This window comes from Leucopleurus acutus (genome assembly GCF_964270905.1).
Source record: "Leucopleurus acutus genome assembly, chromosome: 7".
NCBI lineage: Eukaryota > Metazoa > Chordata > Mammalia > Artiodactyla > Delphinidae > Leucopleurus > Leucopleurus acutus.
Window position 1 is genome coordinate 81,707,355 of NC_139150.1, and position 16,060 is coordinate 81,723,414.

General features: G+C 39.1%; 1 protein-coding gene across 1 annotated transcript in view; it reads right to left on the minus strand.

Annotated features, from left to right (window-relative positions):
- The window catches only part of FRMD3 (FERM domain containing 3), a gene marked incomplete at its 5' end in the record, with an annotated part of 311,556 nt that overhangs the window by 128,826 nt on the left and 166,670 nt on the right, over window positions 1–16,060 (minus strand). Inside the window, one exon of the mRNA XM_082843148.1 lies at window positions 146–188. Coding sequence (XP_082699274.1) covers window positions 146–188 — 43 coding nt within the window. The remainder of the gene's footprint in view (window positions 1–145; window positions 189–16,060) is intronic.

Here is a 16,060-nt window from a genome sequence, read left to right on the forward strand (position 1 = left end):
ACAGCTCTCCCTGGGAGGCAGAAGCCCCCAACCCCCAGATCTTCAACTCCATCCATTTCCTCCCTGGCAGGAGAAACTTTGTAAAGAAGTAGAGTCTATCTTTGGACATTTCATAGCAAAAGTGAACGCACAGATTGACACTTACATTTCATTTGCTTGGAGATGGACTTGTTAGGTTCGAGCCAGTGCTGGGGAGAAAAAAAGAGAGAGATTGTGGGTCAAACGGCTGGACCACGTGATGCATACTTAATAACTAAAACGAATTTAATAAAGATATTCTTTTTCCAAAGTACAGCCTCAGTTCCCCATAGATATTCCTCAGGGTTCCACCCTCTAAAGATCAACATGAACAATAGGCAATAGTAATACCACAGGCAAGGGTATAAATTACAGAGAATTAATACTTTCTAAGTAGTATTTGAGTCATACAGTTGCTAGGAGAGAAGGACAAGGGAGAAAACATGCACTTAAATTGGATGTTCCAGTGGCTCTAGTTGGCTCCTAGGTGATTCTTTGAGCTCCACTGCTCTGGGCAAACCACAGATGGCTAAAGACTTTGACATCCGTGACCTCTACGAGTCACAGTCCAGCAGCATCCTTTCAGGTTAACAGTGGGCCAAGCCAGCATTAGCTCTGTCACACACAGAGGCAATTCTTCCTTCACAGTAGGGAGGAACATATTATTTTAAATATCTTATTTCAGAGGCCTGAGGTCATCAAGAAGCAAAATCAGCTCCAACACAAAACAAAGAAGCCCAAAGTCCTGAATAGCTCAGAATCGTGTTACTGACAGGTATCTGAAGCAGACACAATGCTGGCCCCAGCGCCTAGCTCTCTCCACACCATGAGTAAAGGTCACTTTGACATGCCGAGATGAGGGCAGCCTCTGATATCACTAACCATGATGCCCCTGAAGCTGCTTAAGGAACGTCAGGAAGCATCACTTTATACACCAGAAGTTTATAAAGATGATAAGAGGGGTGCCAATGGGTATCCATCCAGATGTCAGGGACCCCTCACTTATGGGGCACCCACTCCCTGCTGATTACTGGAGACGAAAGAAGAGGAGGAAACTTACCATCAGTTGAGCACTTACACCTCACTCTATCTCATTTGTGGCATCCAGTAAGCCTCAAGGTTCTGTATTATCCCTATTGTTTGATGTAAATGTGTAGCCATAAAGTTTAACAGGAGCTAGCATTGAGCGCTCAGTAAGTGCCAGACTTTCCAAGAGTTTCCATGAGCTATCACTACCACCCTGTTTACAGATGAGAAATCTTGGGCTCAGGATGTTAAAGAACTTCCCAAGGAAATGGCAAAGGGAAGAAATGGTGAAGCTAGCGCTCAGTGGGATTCCAGAGCACAGGCCCTTAACCTCAGGCACGTGGCCTCCCAACAGATCGGTTCACTCTAAAATGTATTATTCTCCTTGCTGAACACTCCCTACCTCCCCAGGAGCTGGAGAATTGAGTGTTCCAATCAGTAGTCTCCAATCTTGGGTTTCAGATCTTTGCAAGTCTTTAAACAAGAATGGGGGTCTTTTAGCTATTTAAAATAAATCTAACTCTTCTAAATGAAGAATCTGCCAGAAAACCATGCATTTACCCTTGACATGTTGCGCAAGCAAACTAATATAGCAAATTTCTTTGCTTCTGGCCAAAATTATACCAACTCATGTTGGGAACCCTGATTATCTCCTTTTTCCCCTGATTCTTTTACTGTGGTAAAATATACATAAAATTCACCATTCTAACCATTTTTAAGTGTATAGTTCAGTGATATTAAATACATTCATAACGGTGTGCTACCATCACCACCATCCATCTCCAGAGCTCTTTTCATCTTGTAATATTGAAACTCTATACCTATTAAACAATAACTCCCATTCCCCCCATCCTCTTGGCCCTTGGTACCATTGTACTTTTGGTTATCTCCTTCTAATCAGAAATTATGCTTGGACTTTACACAGTTAAAATTGAACAGTGAGAAAGGCATATTGATTATACCACTTACTAGCTATATAACCTTGTGCAGAATGTTTAATTTCTGTCTCAATTTCACAACTATAAAGTGGGAATAGTAATAGTACCTACCTTGTAAGGTTGTTGTGACGATTTTAAAAGTTAATAAAAAGTTAATAAACGTGAGGTTGCTTAAACAGTGCCTGGCACGTGAAAAATACTCAACGAATGCTTGTTTGCTGTTGCTGTTGTTGTTACTTAATAAGTACAGTTTAATTGGTAGACCACGTCTTTCAATATGTGGGACACATGGAAGAGAATAATAAGACGGGCCTCTGGTGATTAAATTACTTTTCTAGAAATAAATAAATAGGATAATTTAGAACTAAGGCATGAAAACAAATAACAGCAGCCTGAGATCAATAACTATTGCTACTGTTTCACAAAGGAGGATCTCCAGTCATTTTGCTAATAAAGTCTGAAATATAAATAAGTTTTCCAAATTCTCCTTGTTTGGCATTCTTTAAATTCCTTAGCCCTTCTCTGCCTAACTTCAGCCTACCTCTCCACCTTCTCACTGCCTCCAGGAATGACAGGTAGGTTTCATTTTGTGTGCCCACAAACTAGATTACTAGTTAGTTGGTGGTAATCTCCCAGAGCTGTGAGGAAAACTCTAAGACTGTGTGAAGGCTTAGGGACAATGAGTGCGGTGATGGATTGGTTATGTCTGCTGTGCCATGATGGATTGAGTATGTCTCCCACCGAGGGGGAGGAAACATTTAAGACATGCCGCAAGGTATTTGCCATCTGTGCCCTACATAAATTATTTACTTTAAATGAACTGGTCTTCTCATTGTCCTACAAAATACGCCCTGCAGTTTCTGATCGGCTCCAACCTTCCTCTTCCTCTCAGCCTATTCATATTCTGCCCTTGCCTCTCAATTACCTTTGCCTACAATATAATCACTCACTATATACATTTCCAAGACAGCTATTCTTCCCCAATGGGACAGTCATAGGGTATAGAGTCCTAAGAAAAATAAGCCAGCAGTAATCATGTTTCAAGGGATTACAGAAAATCATTTCTTCAAAGAGCTCAATTTATTAGTATGTACTAAAATTTAAAAACCTGACTGGCCTATGGCCTAGCAATTCCTTTATTCTCTAATTTGGCCATGTGAACAAAGAGGAAAAAACCAGAATTTTCACTGCAGTATTATATAAAATTACAAAATATTAGAAATAACATTAATGGCCATAATCAGGAAGATGGGTAAATAAAATGGGTAAATAAATTCTGGGTAATTCTGCAGCAGTGTTTTATAGGAGGTAAATCTTTATATGTAACATGGTTGAATCCCTAAGGCACAGTTTGGGATGAAAAAAGTGAACGGCAAAATTAATAACTGTGGCCAGAGTTAGTTCCCAAATTGTGCACTGAAGCATCCCAGGGAAGTGCAGCCATACTAGACATCTGCTGGACACCGTGCAACCTATGAGCTCAAGGAGGTCCACAGTTCCAATATTAGAACATATTGTAATCCTTTTGATGTCATTCATTTTGCAAAGTTGGGTTTCCAGTGGTTGCTGTGATTGAAAACGAGTACCGTGCAAAAATAGGTGTGGAACAGGCAATGAGTGTGGTAGCATCTGATCTGATCCCAGGATTTGAGAGCCATGGAGTGTCCAATAAGCACATACTGCCTGTGAGTGAGTAATTATGGTTAAGAATAAACTGAAAATACTCTTTTCATGTGTGTAATGTTTTAAATGTCTACTAAGGCCATAATGGCTATGTTAGGACATAAATACTAAGTTGTTTGGATCTAACTCTTATTTAGATGGAACTGTTAAATATTCTTTTGACCTAGGGCACCATGAAATAATTACTAAGATACTGAGAGAGCCATAAACCAAGAAAGTTTGAGAACCTCTGAACTATGGTATCATACAATTAATGTGTCTTCTCTTTTTTTTAATAGCATCTTATTGTTTTATTTATTTTTTAAAAATTAATTAATTAATTAATTAATTTTGGCTGTGCCGGGTCTTAGTTGTGGCATGCGGGATCTTTAGTTGCAGCATGCGGACTTCATAGTTGTGGCATGTGGGCTTCTTAGTTGCGGCATGCAGACTCTGAGTTGCAGCATGCATGCGGCATCTAGTTCCCTGACCAGGGATCGAACCTGGGCCCTCTGCATTGGCAGCACAGTGACTTACCCACCGGACCACCAGGGAAGTCCCTTAATGTGTTTTCTTTTAAAAAGTAGAAAGTACAAAACACTACCATATATTTTCAAAGAATACATAACAAGCATCTAAATGTATTTTCAAACATCTAAAATGCTACTAAATTGATCCAGTGAGGTGGGTAACTGGGAGAGAACAGGAATTTAGTGGTGTTGGTCAAAGAAAACCATGACTTCCATTTTATCTGTGATATTTTAACTTAAATTTTCACATGTATTCATGCATTACATAAATATTTAAAAATCAATTGAAAAGAAAAACCTAAGCTCTATCCAGAGAATAAAAGCGGATTTCATGTAATTTAGACTCAAGAGGAAGAATTTCATATATAACAGGCAGATGCCAAAGGCAGCCACGCACCCAGGGTTGACAGTGCCATCTGACTCGGGAGCCAGCCAGCCCTGGACTCAGATGCCAGCTCTGCCACTTACTAGTGGGTGGTGTGACCTCCATCAAGTTCCTCTGTTTCCTCACAGCATCATCGTGAGGTTTAAATGGGTTAATTCATTTAGAAGCCCTTAGAACAGAGCTTGGATCGTAGTGAAGGCTCAATAAACACCAGCTGCTCCCATCTTCCTCCCGTTCACTGAGACTCCTAAGTTGGTGCCAGGGTGGTGAGCCCACATTTGTCACTCTCTTCCTCTCTCCCTCCCCACCCCACCTGCCTTCTGCTCTACATGAACATATAATTCTCCTTCCTTCTTTCATTCTTCCTTTTAGAGTTAAGAGCTGGGCAATGAAGTTGAGTCTGGACTACACCAACAACTCCTGCTGAGACTGTCTGTACAGATGGATTACACGCTCATGAGAAAATAACAACCATGGTGTGGTGTGCTTGGTAATTAGATATAAGGCTTCGAACATCTATCACATTGCTATTTTCCCCTTCAATTGCTACTTGGAATATATGATATCTTTTTAAGTCTGTTCCCTTGCTGAAAACTGATATTCCCAGAGAGAGGAAGAAAGGAAAACCTGCCAACCAAATATCTGAATTTGAGGCTGAAACTTTCCTTTCCTCAACTCTTATTTAGCACAAAAATTGCAAAGACTAAGGAAGCTAATACTCAATCATTGATTCTACTTACTGAGCTTCGGGAGAAAGATGAACCAGAGGACGCATCCTTAGCATGATCTGAAAGTATCAAGAAGGTGTCTGCAGGAGGGTGTGTGAAGGCTCAGCCCAGATCCCCTTTCCCTTTTGTCTGACTTTTTTTTTAGAAGGCTGCTCTCAGGTTACTGGAATCCATTTCGAGGTAGAGAATGAACCTTGCCACCTACCCCCACCCCAATTCCACAGGAAGTCAGCTCTTAACTAATAACTGACAGATGTGGGAGGATAAATACCTCTGCTCCCTTAGCTGGGACATCTCTAAGGCATGACCTACACGCTTCCTGAGCTCCTCTGTGGGACTGGGCCTAAGTTACTTTCTACTTGACTCTGCCCAGCTTCGCACACTTGCACACCCTCCTTCTCTTCCATGTCCAATCCCCCACTCTCCTAAAATCTTCTCTTGGGAGCATTTCCTAACAAAACTGGAATTTTTATCTCAGGTTCTGCTTTCTAGGAACTGAACCTAAGACAGCCTCCCTAACTCTCCACCAAAAACTGCCCTCCATGGTATTTAAAATTCTTCTATTCAACATTTATTCCTTTCACCTTAGGCTTGAGCCCTGGTAACTTGCACGTTCCCTGTAAGGGGCCCCAATTTAGTACTGTTTTCAGTATTGACCACCTAGCCTGACTACAATTCAAGTCATTTCTTAGAACAAATATATTTTGATTGACAGTAGCTTGAAGAAAAAGAGGAAGAGTAGAAGATAGCTACACAAAAGAGGTGAAAAGTTGACAGGTGCCTAAATCCTCCAGGCCCTGATTTCCTTCTCTGTGATCTTGTGGGTTGGGGTTAGCAGATTCCAAAGCCCCTAAGATTTCTTTAGCTCTCACATTCCACATACTATGAAGTGAAGGATGAGAACATTGCCGACAAATGTTTCTTTCTTTTTAATTTTGCTGCTGCATTTAGCCCTAAGAGATCATTTTTCTCTACCCCATCATAGAAATGATGCACTTCTTTCATACTTTCTAATTTTGGCTTGTCTGGGGAAAAAGAGTGTGGGTGTGAGTTAGTGATTTATGACTAAGTAGATCGATTTTCTATTTGGTAGCTGCTGAGATTAAAAAAAAAAAAAAAAGCTCCCCAAAGTAAACAATATAACAGTTATCCTCAATGCTGGGCTTCTGTTGAAATTGATCCAGCCTATGATTACAGAATAAATTACACACCCCTCTGTTATCTTTCTCAAAACCCTTGGTTCCCTACACCAAAGTAATCGGTAGACTAAAGAAATGTGTTAAATAGCCAATGGGGCTTTAAACAAGAATGAATGTGCCTTCCCGAACGGGAGATTGTTTTTCCCCTCAATAGTAACCAGATCCAAAATCTGACCAATTCCCATCATAGCCCTGAAAAGATGGCCTGATTCTCACATCTCACCTGGACAAAGCCCCAAAGTAACTCAGTCCCTGCATTAGCTAGCCAATTTATGCCATTTCTAGGCCCTTCAGCCTTTGCTGGGGAGAAAACAACGCCATCGAAATGAATGCAGCCTTAACAGCGTTCTGGATAATAAAGTTAGCCTAGACCCTAGTTATTTCACTCCCAGGAACAATGGTTTCCACTCCAGTTTCAATAAAATCTACGGCAACAAAAATATCTGCAGATCAGGTATACTCAAAGTTATTGTCCGTTCGTAAGTCAATCTACGTAAGAAAACCTCCATGGCTTTGTTACGGTGTTTTTTACTCCTTCAGCCGTAACTGCTTTTGCTTTCTAGGTTCTTAAGGATGAGCAAAATAGAAGTAACTGCGAGGAGAAGAAACACTGCAGGGAACAGGAAAGCATAAGCACCTTTTTTTTCCATAAAGGACCAGATTGTAATTATTTTAAGCTTTGTGATCCATATGGTCTCTGTCAGGACTACTCAGCTCTGCCATTGGAACATAAAAGCAGCCACAAACACAGAAATGAATAGAAGTAGCTGTGTTCCAAAAAAACTTTATTTAGAAAAACAGATGAGGGCCATCCTGACCCTTGTGTGCCAACCTTTGCTCTACATCCAAGAAATCCATAATGCACACTTAAAGAAAAAGCTAGTAGTGGTCTGAAATACAATAGAGTTTGTAAAAAGTATTTGTTGCTGTGCATCTTAAAGTACAGTAAAATACCAAATGCAATCATAAGGGAAATTACGGGATTCCTTCATGCTTGTTACAATGGGATTTACCACTGTGTAACATTTGCTGTCATGTCATATAAATTTAACAACACTACCAGCCAAATTTTTCTAAAGTTTAAGTTTTCCTACTCGCCAGGCCCATGGATCTTTTCAAACTGTTTAAAGCATGGCATAGTAAAAAGATAAGTTATATATGTTGATAATATGGAGTAATGCATTTAAACAACCACCTATGGCGTACTTTTAGTATCCCCATTTTACAGATAAAGAAATTGAGGCACAGGTTAAGGTCAAAGTCATACAAACAGCAAATGGCAGGGATAGGATTTGACCCCATCTTCCTGGTGTCAGTGCTCTTAGCACTTGAGCAGTAATGTCCTCTGATCTTCCCTCTTCTTGATATTTGAAACTGCAGCTCATTCCTTTTCATTAATTCTGTAACTACCCATATGCTTCCAGAATGTCTCTCTCTCCTCGTTCTGTTCTTTCTGCTCTGTATGTTCCTGGTCAGTCTCCACTGCAGGTTTCTCCTTCTGGACCATCCTTTAAAATATAGATGTTCTTCAGCTTTCAGATTCTCCTGTCCGTTTATACTCTCTCCCTCAGCACTGCAATCTATTTCTCAGGGCTTTAAAGTAGTAAGGACCCCATGGGCTCCAAAAATCTCCATCCGTGCCCTAAAACTTTTTCAGTAAGATTCAGATCAATACTTTCAACTATACCCTAAACCTCTCTACCTCAACATCTCACAGTCATCCCAACTCAACATGTCCAAAACTTATCAACCCACTCTCTTTGTACAGTTTATCTGGTAAATGGTTCTACTTGTGCTTGGAACCCATGTAAGAAGTCCAAACACTCTGCTGGAAAGGCCATGTGGAGAGGCCCCAAAAACACATGCAGAGGGAAGGGGCCCCCAAGCCCCACCTTCCAGTCATCCCCATAGAGGTACCAGGCATATGAATAAAGATGTCTTGGACAACCTCAGACCAGACCAGCCACCAGCTGAGTGAGCCCAGTCAATCAATCCCATGCCGAGCTGAAGAATCACGCAGCTGAGCCCTGCTCAAATTCCTGACCCACAAAATCCTGAAATATAATAAAATTGTGTTGTTTGAAGCCACTAAGGTTTGGGGAGACTTGTTACACAGCAATAGATAACTATAACTCTTCCTCCTTGTTACGGACTGAATGTGCCCCTGTACCACAAATCCACATGCTGAAGCCCTAACCCCAATGTGATAGTCCTGAAGGTAAGGCCTTTGGGAAGTAATAAGGTTTAAAAAGAAGTCACGAGAGTATGACCCACACGATGGGATTAGTGTCCTCGTAAGATGACAAAGAAAGACCAGAACTCTCTCTTGAGCTCCTCCCACCCACCACCCTGCCACGTGAGGACACAGGGAGGAGGCAGCCATCTGCAAGCCTAAAAGACAATTTTTGCCAGGAACCAAATCCATCAGCACCTTGCTCTTGGACTGTCCAGCCTCTAGAACTGTGAGAAATAAATGTCCTGTTTAAGCACCTAGTCTACGGTGTTTTCTTGTAGCAGCCCAAGCTGCCTAAGACACTCATCATCATTACCTCCATAACACACAATTACAAGTGAACTCTGAAAGATATCTGCTGGAGCATGAATGAAAAAGAAATAGGTCTGCTTCATACTGTCATTTCCTAATCTCTACTGTTTCCTCCAAGTGATACACTATACTCATACTTACATTCCAGCCTCTTCCCAGCTGGACTTAAAAACTGTCTTTAAAGTTATATTGAAACTTCCAAACCTGCTCGTCTCCATTCAGCTCTGATGTTCTTCCCTGCTGGAAGCCTCCAGTGAGTGCTTCTCTTTATAATGATGGCACTTAAACCTTACCTCTCTAATTAATTTCTACCTTCACCTGAACCAAACCCAGGAGGTTCCCACCACAAAGGAGAAAGATTGTCCTACATTGGATATCTTCCCATTTTTTCTAACTCAAACAGAGATAAAATGGCATTTCCCAGCCTTACTTATTCTTTTGTCTGCCTTTTTAAAAAAGTTTTGGGACTTCCCCAGAGGTCCAGTGGTTAAGACTCCGCCTTCCAATGCAGGGGGTGTGGGTTTGATCCCTGGTCAGGGAACTAAGGCCACACAGGGTGTGGCCAAAAATTAAAAAAAAAGTTTCAAGTGTACAACATAGTGGTTCAATAATTTTACACATTAAAAAAATATCACCATGATAAGTCTGGTTACCGTCACCATACAAACTTATGACAACATTATTGACTATATTCCCCATGATGTACATTATATCCCCATAATTTATTTATTTTATAATTAGAAGTTTGTACTTCTTAATCTCCCTCACTTATTTCACTCATTCCCCCACCCTTCTCCCCTCTGGTGACCACTAGTTTATTCTCTGTATCTGTGAGTCTGTTTTTGTTTTGTTTTGCTTTTTAGACTCTACAAATAAGTCAGATCAAGTACTATTTGTCTTCCTCTGACTAATTTCACTTAGCATAATACCTTCTAGACCCATCCATATTGTTGCAAATGGCAAGATTTCATTTTTTAATATTTTTTTATATTTATACATATAATCACATCTTCTTTATCCATTCATCTATCGATGGACACTTAGGTTGATTTCATATCTTGGCTATTGTAAACAGTGCTGAAATGAACAGTGGAATGTATATATCTTTTCAAATTAGTGTTTTTGTTTTCTCTGGGTAAATACCCACAAGTGAAATTGCTGAATCATATGGCAGTCTCACTTTTAACTTTTTGAGGAACCTCTATAGGGTTTTCCCTAGTGGCTGCACCAATATACATTCCCACAACAGTGCACAAGCGTTCCTTTTTCTCCATTTTCTCACCGACACTTCGTATTTGTTGTCTTTTTGGTTACTGTTACTTTGACAGATGTGAGGTGATGCTTCATTCTGGTTTCAATTTGCATTTCCCTGATGATTAATGATGTTGAGCAGCTTTTCATGTGTCTGTTGGCCATCTGTATGTCTCCCTTGGAAAAATGTCTATTCAGGTCCTCTGCCCATGTTTTAATCTGGTTTGTTTTTCTGATGTTGAGTTGTATGAGTTCTTTGTATATCTTGGATATTATCCCCTTATCTGATATATCTTTGCAAACTTCTCCAATTCAGTAGGCTGCCTTTTCATTTTGTTGAGAGTATACTTCACTGTGCAAAAGTTTTTCAGTTTAACAATCCCATTTGTTTATTTTTGTTTTTGTTTCCCTTGCCTGAGGAGACTTATCCAAAAGATATTACTAAGATTGATGCCAAATTGCATACTGCCTGTTTTTTCTTCTAGGAGTTTTATGGTTTCAGGTCTTACATTTAAGTCTTTAATCCATTTTGAGTTTATTTTTGTGTAAGGTGTGAGAAAGTAGGACAGTTTGATTCTTTTGTGTAGCTGTCCAATTTTCTCATCACCATTTATTGAAGAGGCTGTCTTTTCCCCATTGTGTATCCTTGCCTCCTTTGTTATAGATTAATTGACCATCTAAGTGTGGGTTTATTTCTGGGATCTCTATTCTGTTCCATTGAACTTTGTGTCTGTTTCCCTGCCAGTACCATACTGCTTTGATTATTATAGGTTTATAATATAGTTTGAAATCAGGAAGCATGATACCTCCAGCTTTGTTCTTTCTCAAGATTGTTTTGGCTATTCAGGGTCTTTTGATTCCATACAAATTTCAGAATTATTTGTTCTAGTTCTGTGTAAAATGTAATTGGTATTTTGATAGGGATTGCATTGAATCTGTAGATTGCCTTGGGCAGAATGATCATTTTAACCATGTTAATTCTCCCAATCCATGAGAACAGTATAACTTTCCATTTCTTTGTGTTGTCTTCAATTTCTTTTATCAATGTCTTATAGTTTTCTGAGTACAGGTTTTTTACCTCCTTAGTTAGATTTATTCCTGGGTATTTTATTCTTTTTGATGCAATTGTAAATGGGGTTGTTTTCTTAATTTCTCTTTCTGATAGTTTGTTGTTAGTATATAGTAACACAACAGATTTCTGTATGTTAATTTTGTATCCTTCAACTTTATGGAATTCATTTATTAGTTCTAATAGTTTTTTGGTGGTGAATTTGGGATTTTCTATGTACAGTAAGTCCCCTACATATGAACGAGTTCCACTCCAAGCATGTTCATAAGTCCAATTTGTTCATAAGTCCAACAAAGTTAGCCTAGGTTCCCAACCAGCACAATCGGCTATATAGTACTGTACTGCAATAGGTTTGTAATACTTTTCACACAAATAACACACAAAAAACAAACACAAAAAATTAATAAAATGTTTGTTTTGTTTGTCTGGGGTTTTTTTGCAGTACGCAGGCCTCTCTCTGTTGTGGCCTCTTCCGTTGCAGAGCACAGGCTCCAGCCGTGCAGGCTCAGTGGCCATGGCTCACGGGCCCAGCCGCTCCACGGCATGTGGGATCTTCCCGGACCAGGGCACTAACCCACATTCCCTGCATCGACAGGCAGACTCCCAACCACTGCACCACCAGGGAAGCCCTGCTTGTGTTTTTGATATTGAGGTACATGAGCTGCTTGTATATTTTGAAGATTATTCCTTTGTCAGTTGCTTCATTTGCAAATATTTTCTCCCATTCTGAGGGTTGTCTTTTTGTCTTGTTTATGGTTTCATTTGCTGTGCAAAAGCTTTTAAGTTTCATTAGCTCCCATTTGTTTATTTTTGTTTTTATTTTCATTTCTCTAGGAGATGGGTCAAAAAGGATCTTGCTGTGATTTATGTCAAAGAGTGTTCTGCCTATGTTTTCCTCTACGAGTTTTATAGTGTCTGGCCTTACATTTAGGTCTTTAATCCATTTTGAGCTTATTTTTGTGTATGGTGTTAGGAAGTGTTCTAATTTCATTCCTTTATATGTAGCTGTCCAGTTTTCCCAGAACCACTTATTGAAGAGGCTGCCTTTTCTCCATTGTAGAATCTTGTCTCCTTTATCAAAGATAAGGAGACCTTATGTGCGTGGGTTTATCTCTGGGCTTTCTATCCTGTTCCATTGATCTATATTTCTGTTTTTATGCCAGTACCATACTGTCTTGATTACTGTAGCTTTGTAGTATAGCCTGAAGTCAGGGATTCTGATTCCTCCAGCTCCATTTTTTCCCCTCAAGATTGCTTTGGCTATTCGGGGTCTTTTGTGTTTCCATACAAATTGTGAAAAAATTTTTTATAGTTCTGTGAAAAATGCCATTGGTAGTTTGTTGGGATTGCATTGAATCTGCAAATTGCTTTGGGTAGTATAGTCATTTTCACAAGGTCGATTCTTCCAATCCGAGAACATGATCTATTTCCATCTGTTTGTATCATCTTTAATTTCTGTCATCAATGTCTTATAGTTTTCTGCATACAGCTCTTTTGTCTCCTTAGGTAGGTTTATTCCTAGATATTTTATTCTTTTTGTTGCAGTGGTAAATGCGAGTGTTTCCTTAATTTCTCTTTCAGATTTTTCATCATTGGTGTATAGGAATGCAAGAGATTTCTGTGCATTAATTTTGTACTCTGCTACTCTACCAAATTCATTGATTAGCTCTATTAGTTTTCTGGTAGCATCTTTAGGATTCTCTATGTATAGTATCATGTCATCTGCACAGTATCATGTCATCTGCAAACAGTGACAGTTTTACTTCTTCTTTTCTGATTTGGATTCCTTTTATTTCTTTTTCTTCTCTCTTTGCTGTGGCTAAAACTTCCAAAACTATGTTGAATAATAGTGGTGAGAGTGGGCAACCTTGTCTTGTTCCTGATCTTGGAGAAAACTGTTTCAGTTTTTCACCATTGAGAATGATGTTGGCTCTGGATGCATCATATATAGCCTTTATTATGTGAGGTAGGTTCCCTCTATGCCTGTTTTCTGGAGAGTTTTTATCATAAATGGGTGTTGAATTTTGTCGAAAGCTTTTTGTGCATCTATTGAGATGATCATATGGTTTTTCTCCTTCAGTTTGTTACTATGGTGTATCACGTTGATTGCTTTGCGTATATTGAAGAATCCTTGCATTCCTGGAATAAAGCCCACTTGATCATGGTGTATGATCCGTTTAATGTGTTGTTGGATTTTGTTTGCTAGTATTTTGTTGAGGATTTTTGCATCTATGTTCATCAGTGATACTGGCCTGTAATTTTCTTTTTTTGTGGTGTCTTTGTCTGGTTTTGGTATCAGGGTGATGCTGGCCTCATAGAATAAGTTCAGAAGCATTCCTTCCTCCTCGATTTCTTGGAATAGTTTGAGACGGATCGATGTTAAATGTTTGGTAGGATTCACCTGTGAAGCCATCTGGTCCTGGACTTCTATTTGTTGGGAGGTTTTTTTTAAATTACCGATTCCATTTCATTACTGGTAATTGGTCTGTTCATATTTTCTATGTCTTCCTGATTCAGTCTTGGAAAATTGTACATTTCTAGGAATTTTTCCATTTCTTCTAGGTTATCCATTTTGTTGACATATAATTGTTCTTAGAAATCTCTTATAATCCTTTGTATTTCTGTGATGTCAGTTGTAACTTCTCTTCCTTTATTTCTGATTTTATTTATTTAGGCCCTTTCTCTTTTTTTCTTGATGAGTCTGGCTAAAGGTTTATCAATTATGTGTATCTTTTCAAAGAACCAGCTCTTAGTATCATTGATCTTTTTCATTGTCTTTCTAGTCTCTATTTCATTTACCTTTGCTCTGATCTTTATTATTTCTTTCCTTCTCCTAACTTTGGGTTTTGTTTGTTTTTCTTTTTCTAGTTCCTTTAGATGTAAGTTTAGATTGTTTGAGATTTTTCCTGTTTCCTGAGGCAGGTTAATATCACTATAAAATTCCCTCTTAGAACTGCTTTTCCTGCGTCCCACAGATTTTAGATCATTGTCTTTCCATTTTCATTTCTCTCATTTTTTAAATTTCCTCTTTAATTTCTTCACTGCCCCATTGGTTGTTTAGTGGCATACTGTTTAGCCTCCATGTGTTCGTGTTTTGTGTTTTTTGGTTTTTTTCAGTTTTTCTCCTGTAGTTGATTTCTAGTCTTATAGCACTGTGGTCAGAAAAGGTGTCTGATATGATTTCCATCTTCTTAAGTTTATTGAGACTTGTTTTGTGGCCTAGCATATGATCTTTCCTTGAGAATGTTGCATGTGCACTTGAAAAAATGCGTATGCAGTTGCTTTTGGATGGAATGTTCTATATATATCTATTAAGTCCATTGGTCTCGAGTCTTGTTTAAGGCCAGTGTTTCCTTATTTTTTTAAAATTGGGGTATAGCTGTTTTACAATGTTGTGTTAGTTTCTGCTGTACAATGAAGCGAATCAGCCATATGTATACATATATCCCTTCCCTCTTGGACCTCCCTCCCAATCCCCCATCCCACCCTATCCAGGTCACCACAGAGCACCAAGCTGAGCTCCCTGTGCTATACAGCAGATTCCCACTAGCTATCTGTTTTACACATGGTAGTGTACATATGTCAATGCCAATCTCCCCCCCTCCCCACCATGTCCACACGTCTGTTCTCTACATCTGCATCTCTACTCCTGCCCTGCAAATAGGTACATCTGTACCATTTTTCTAGATTCCACATATATGCATTAATATATGATATTTGTTTTTCTCTTTCTGACTTACTTCACTCTGTATGACACTCTATGTCCATCCACATCTCTACAAATGACCCAATTTTGTTCCTTTTTATGGCTCACTAATATTCCATTGTATATATGTGCCACATCTTCTTTATCCATTCGTCTGTCAATGAACATTTAAGTTGCTTCCATGTCCTTGCTATTGTAAATAGTGCTGCAATGAACACTGGGATGCATGTGTCTTTTTGAATTATGGTTTTCTCGGGATATATGCCCAGTAGTGGGATTGCTGGGTTATATAGTAGTTCTAGTTTTAGTTTTTTAAGGAACCTCCATACTGTTTTCCATGGTGGCTGTATCAATTTACATTCCCATCAGCAGTGCAAGAGGATTCCCTTTTCTCCATACCCTCTCCAACATTTATTGTTTGTAGGTTTTTTGATGATGGCCATTCTGACCAGTGTTAGGTGATACCTCAGTGTAGCCAGTGTTTCCTTATTGATTTTCTGTCTGGATGATCTGTCCATTGATGTAAGTGGGGTTTTAAAGTCCTCTACTATTATTTTGTTACTGTCAATTTCTCTCTTTATGTCTGTTAATATTTGCTTTATGCATTTAGGTGCTCCTCTGTTGGGTACATATATATTTACCATTCTTATATCTTCTTCTTGGATTGATCCCTTGATCATTATGTAACATCTGTCTTTGTCTCTTCTTACAGTCTTTGTTTTAAAGTCGATTTTGTCTGATATAAGTCTTGCTACTCCAGCTTTCTTTTCATTTTCATTTGCATGGAATACTTGTTTCCACACCCTTACTTTCAGTCTGTGTGTGTGTCTTTAGATCTAACGTGAGTCTCTTGTAGATAGCATATATATTGGTCTTATTTTTGCATCCATTCAGCCACACTGTGTCCTTCGATTGGAGCATTTAGTCCACTTACATTTAAAGTAATTATTGATAGGTATGTACTTATTACCATTTTGTTAATTGTTTTGGGGCTGTCTTTGTA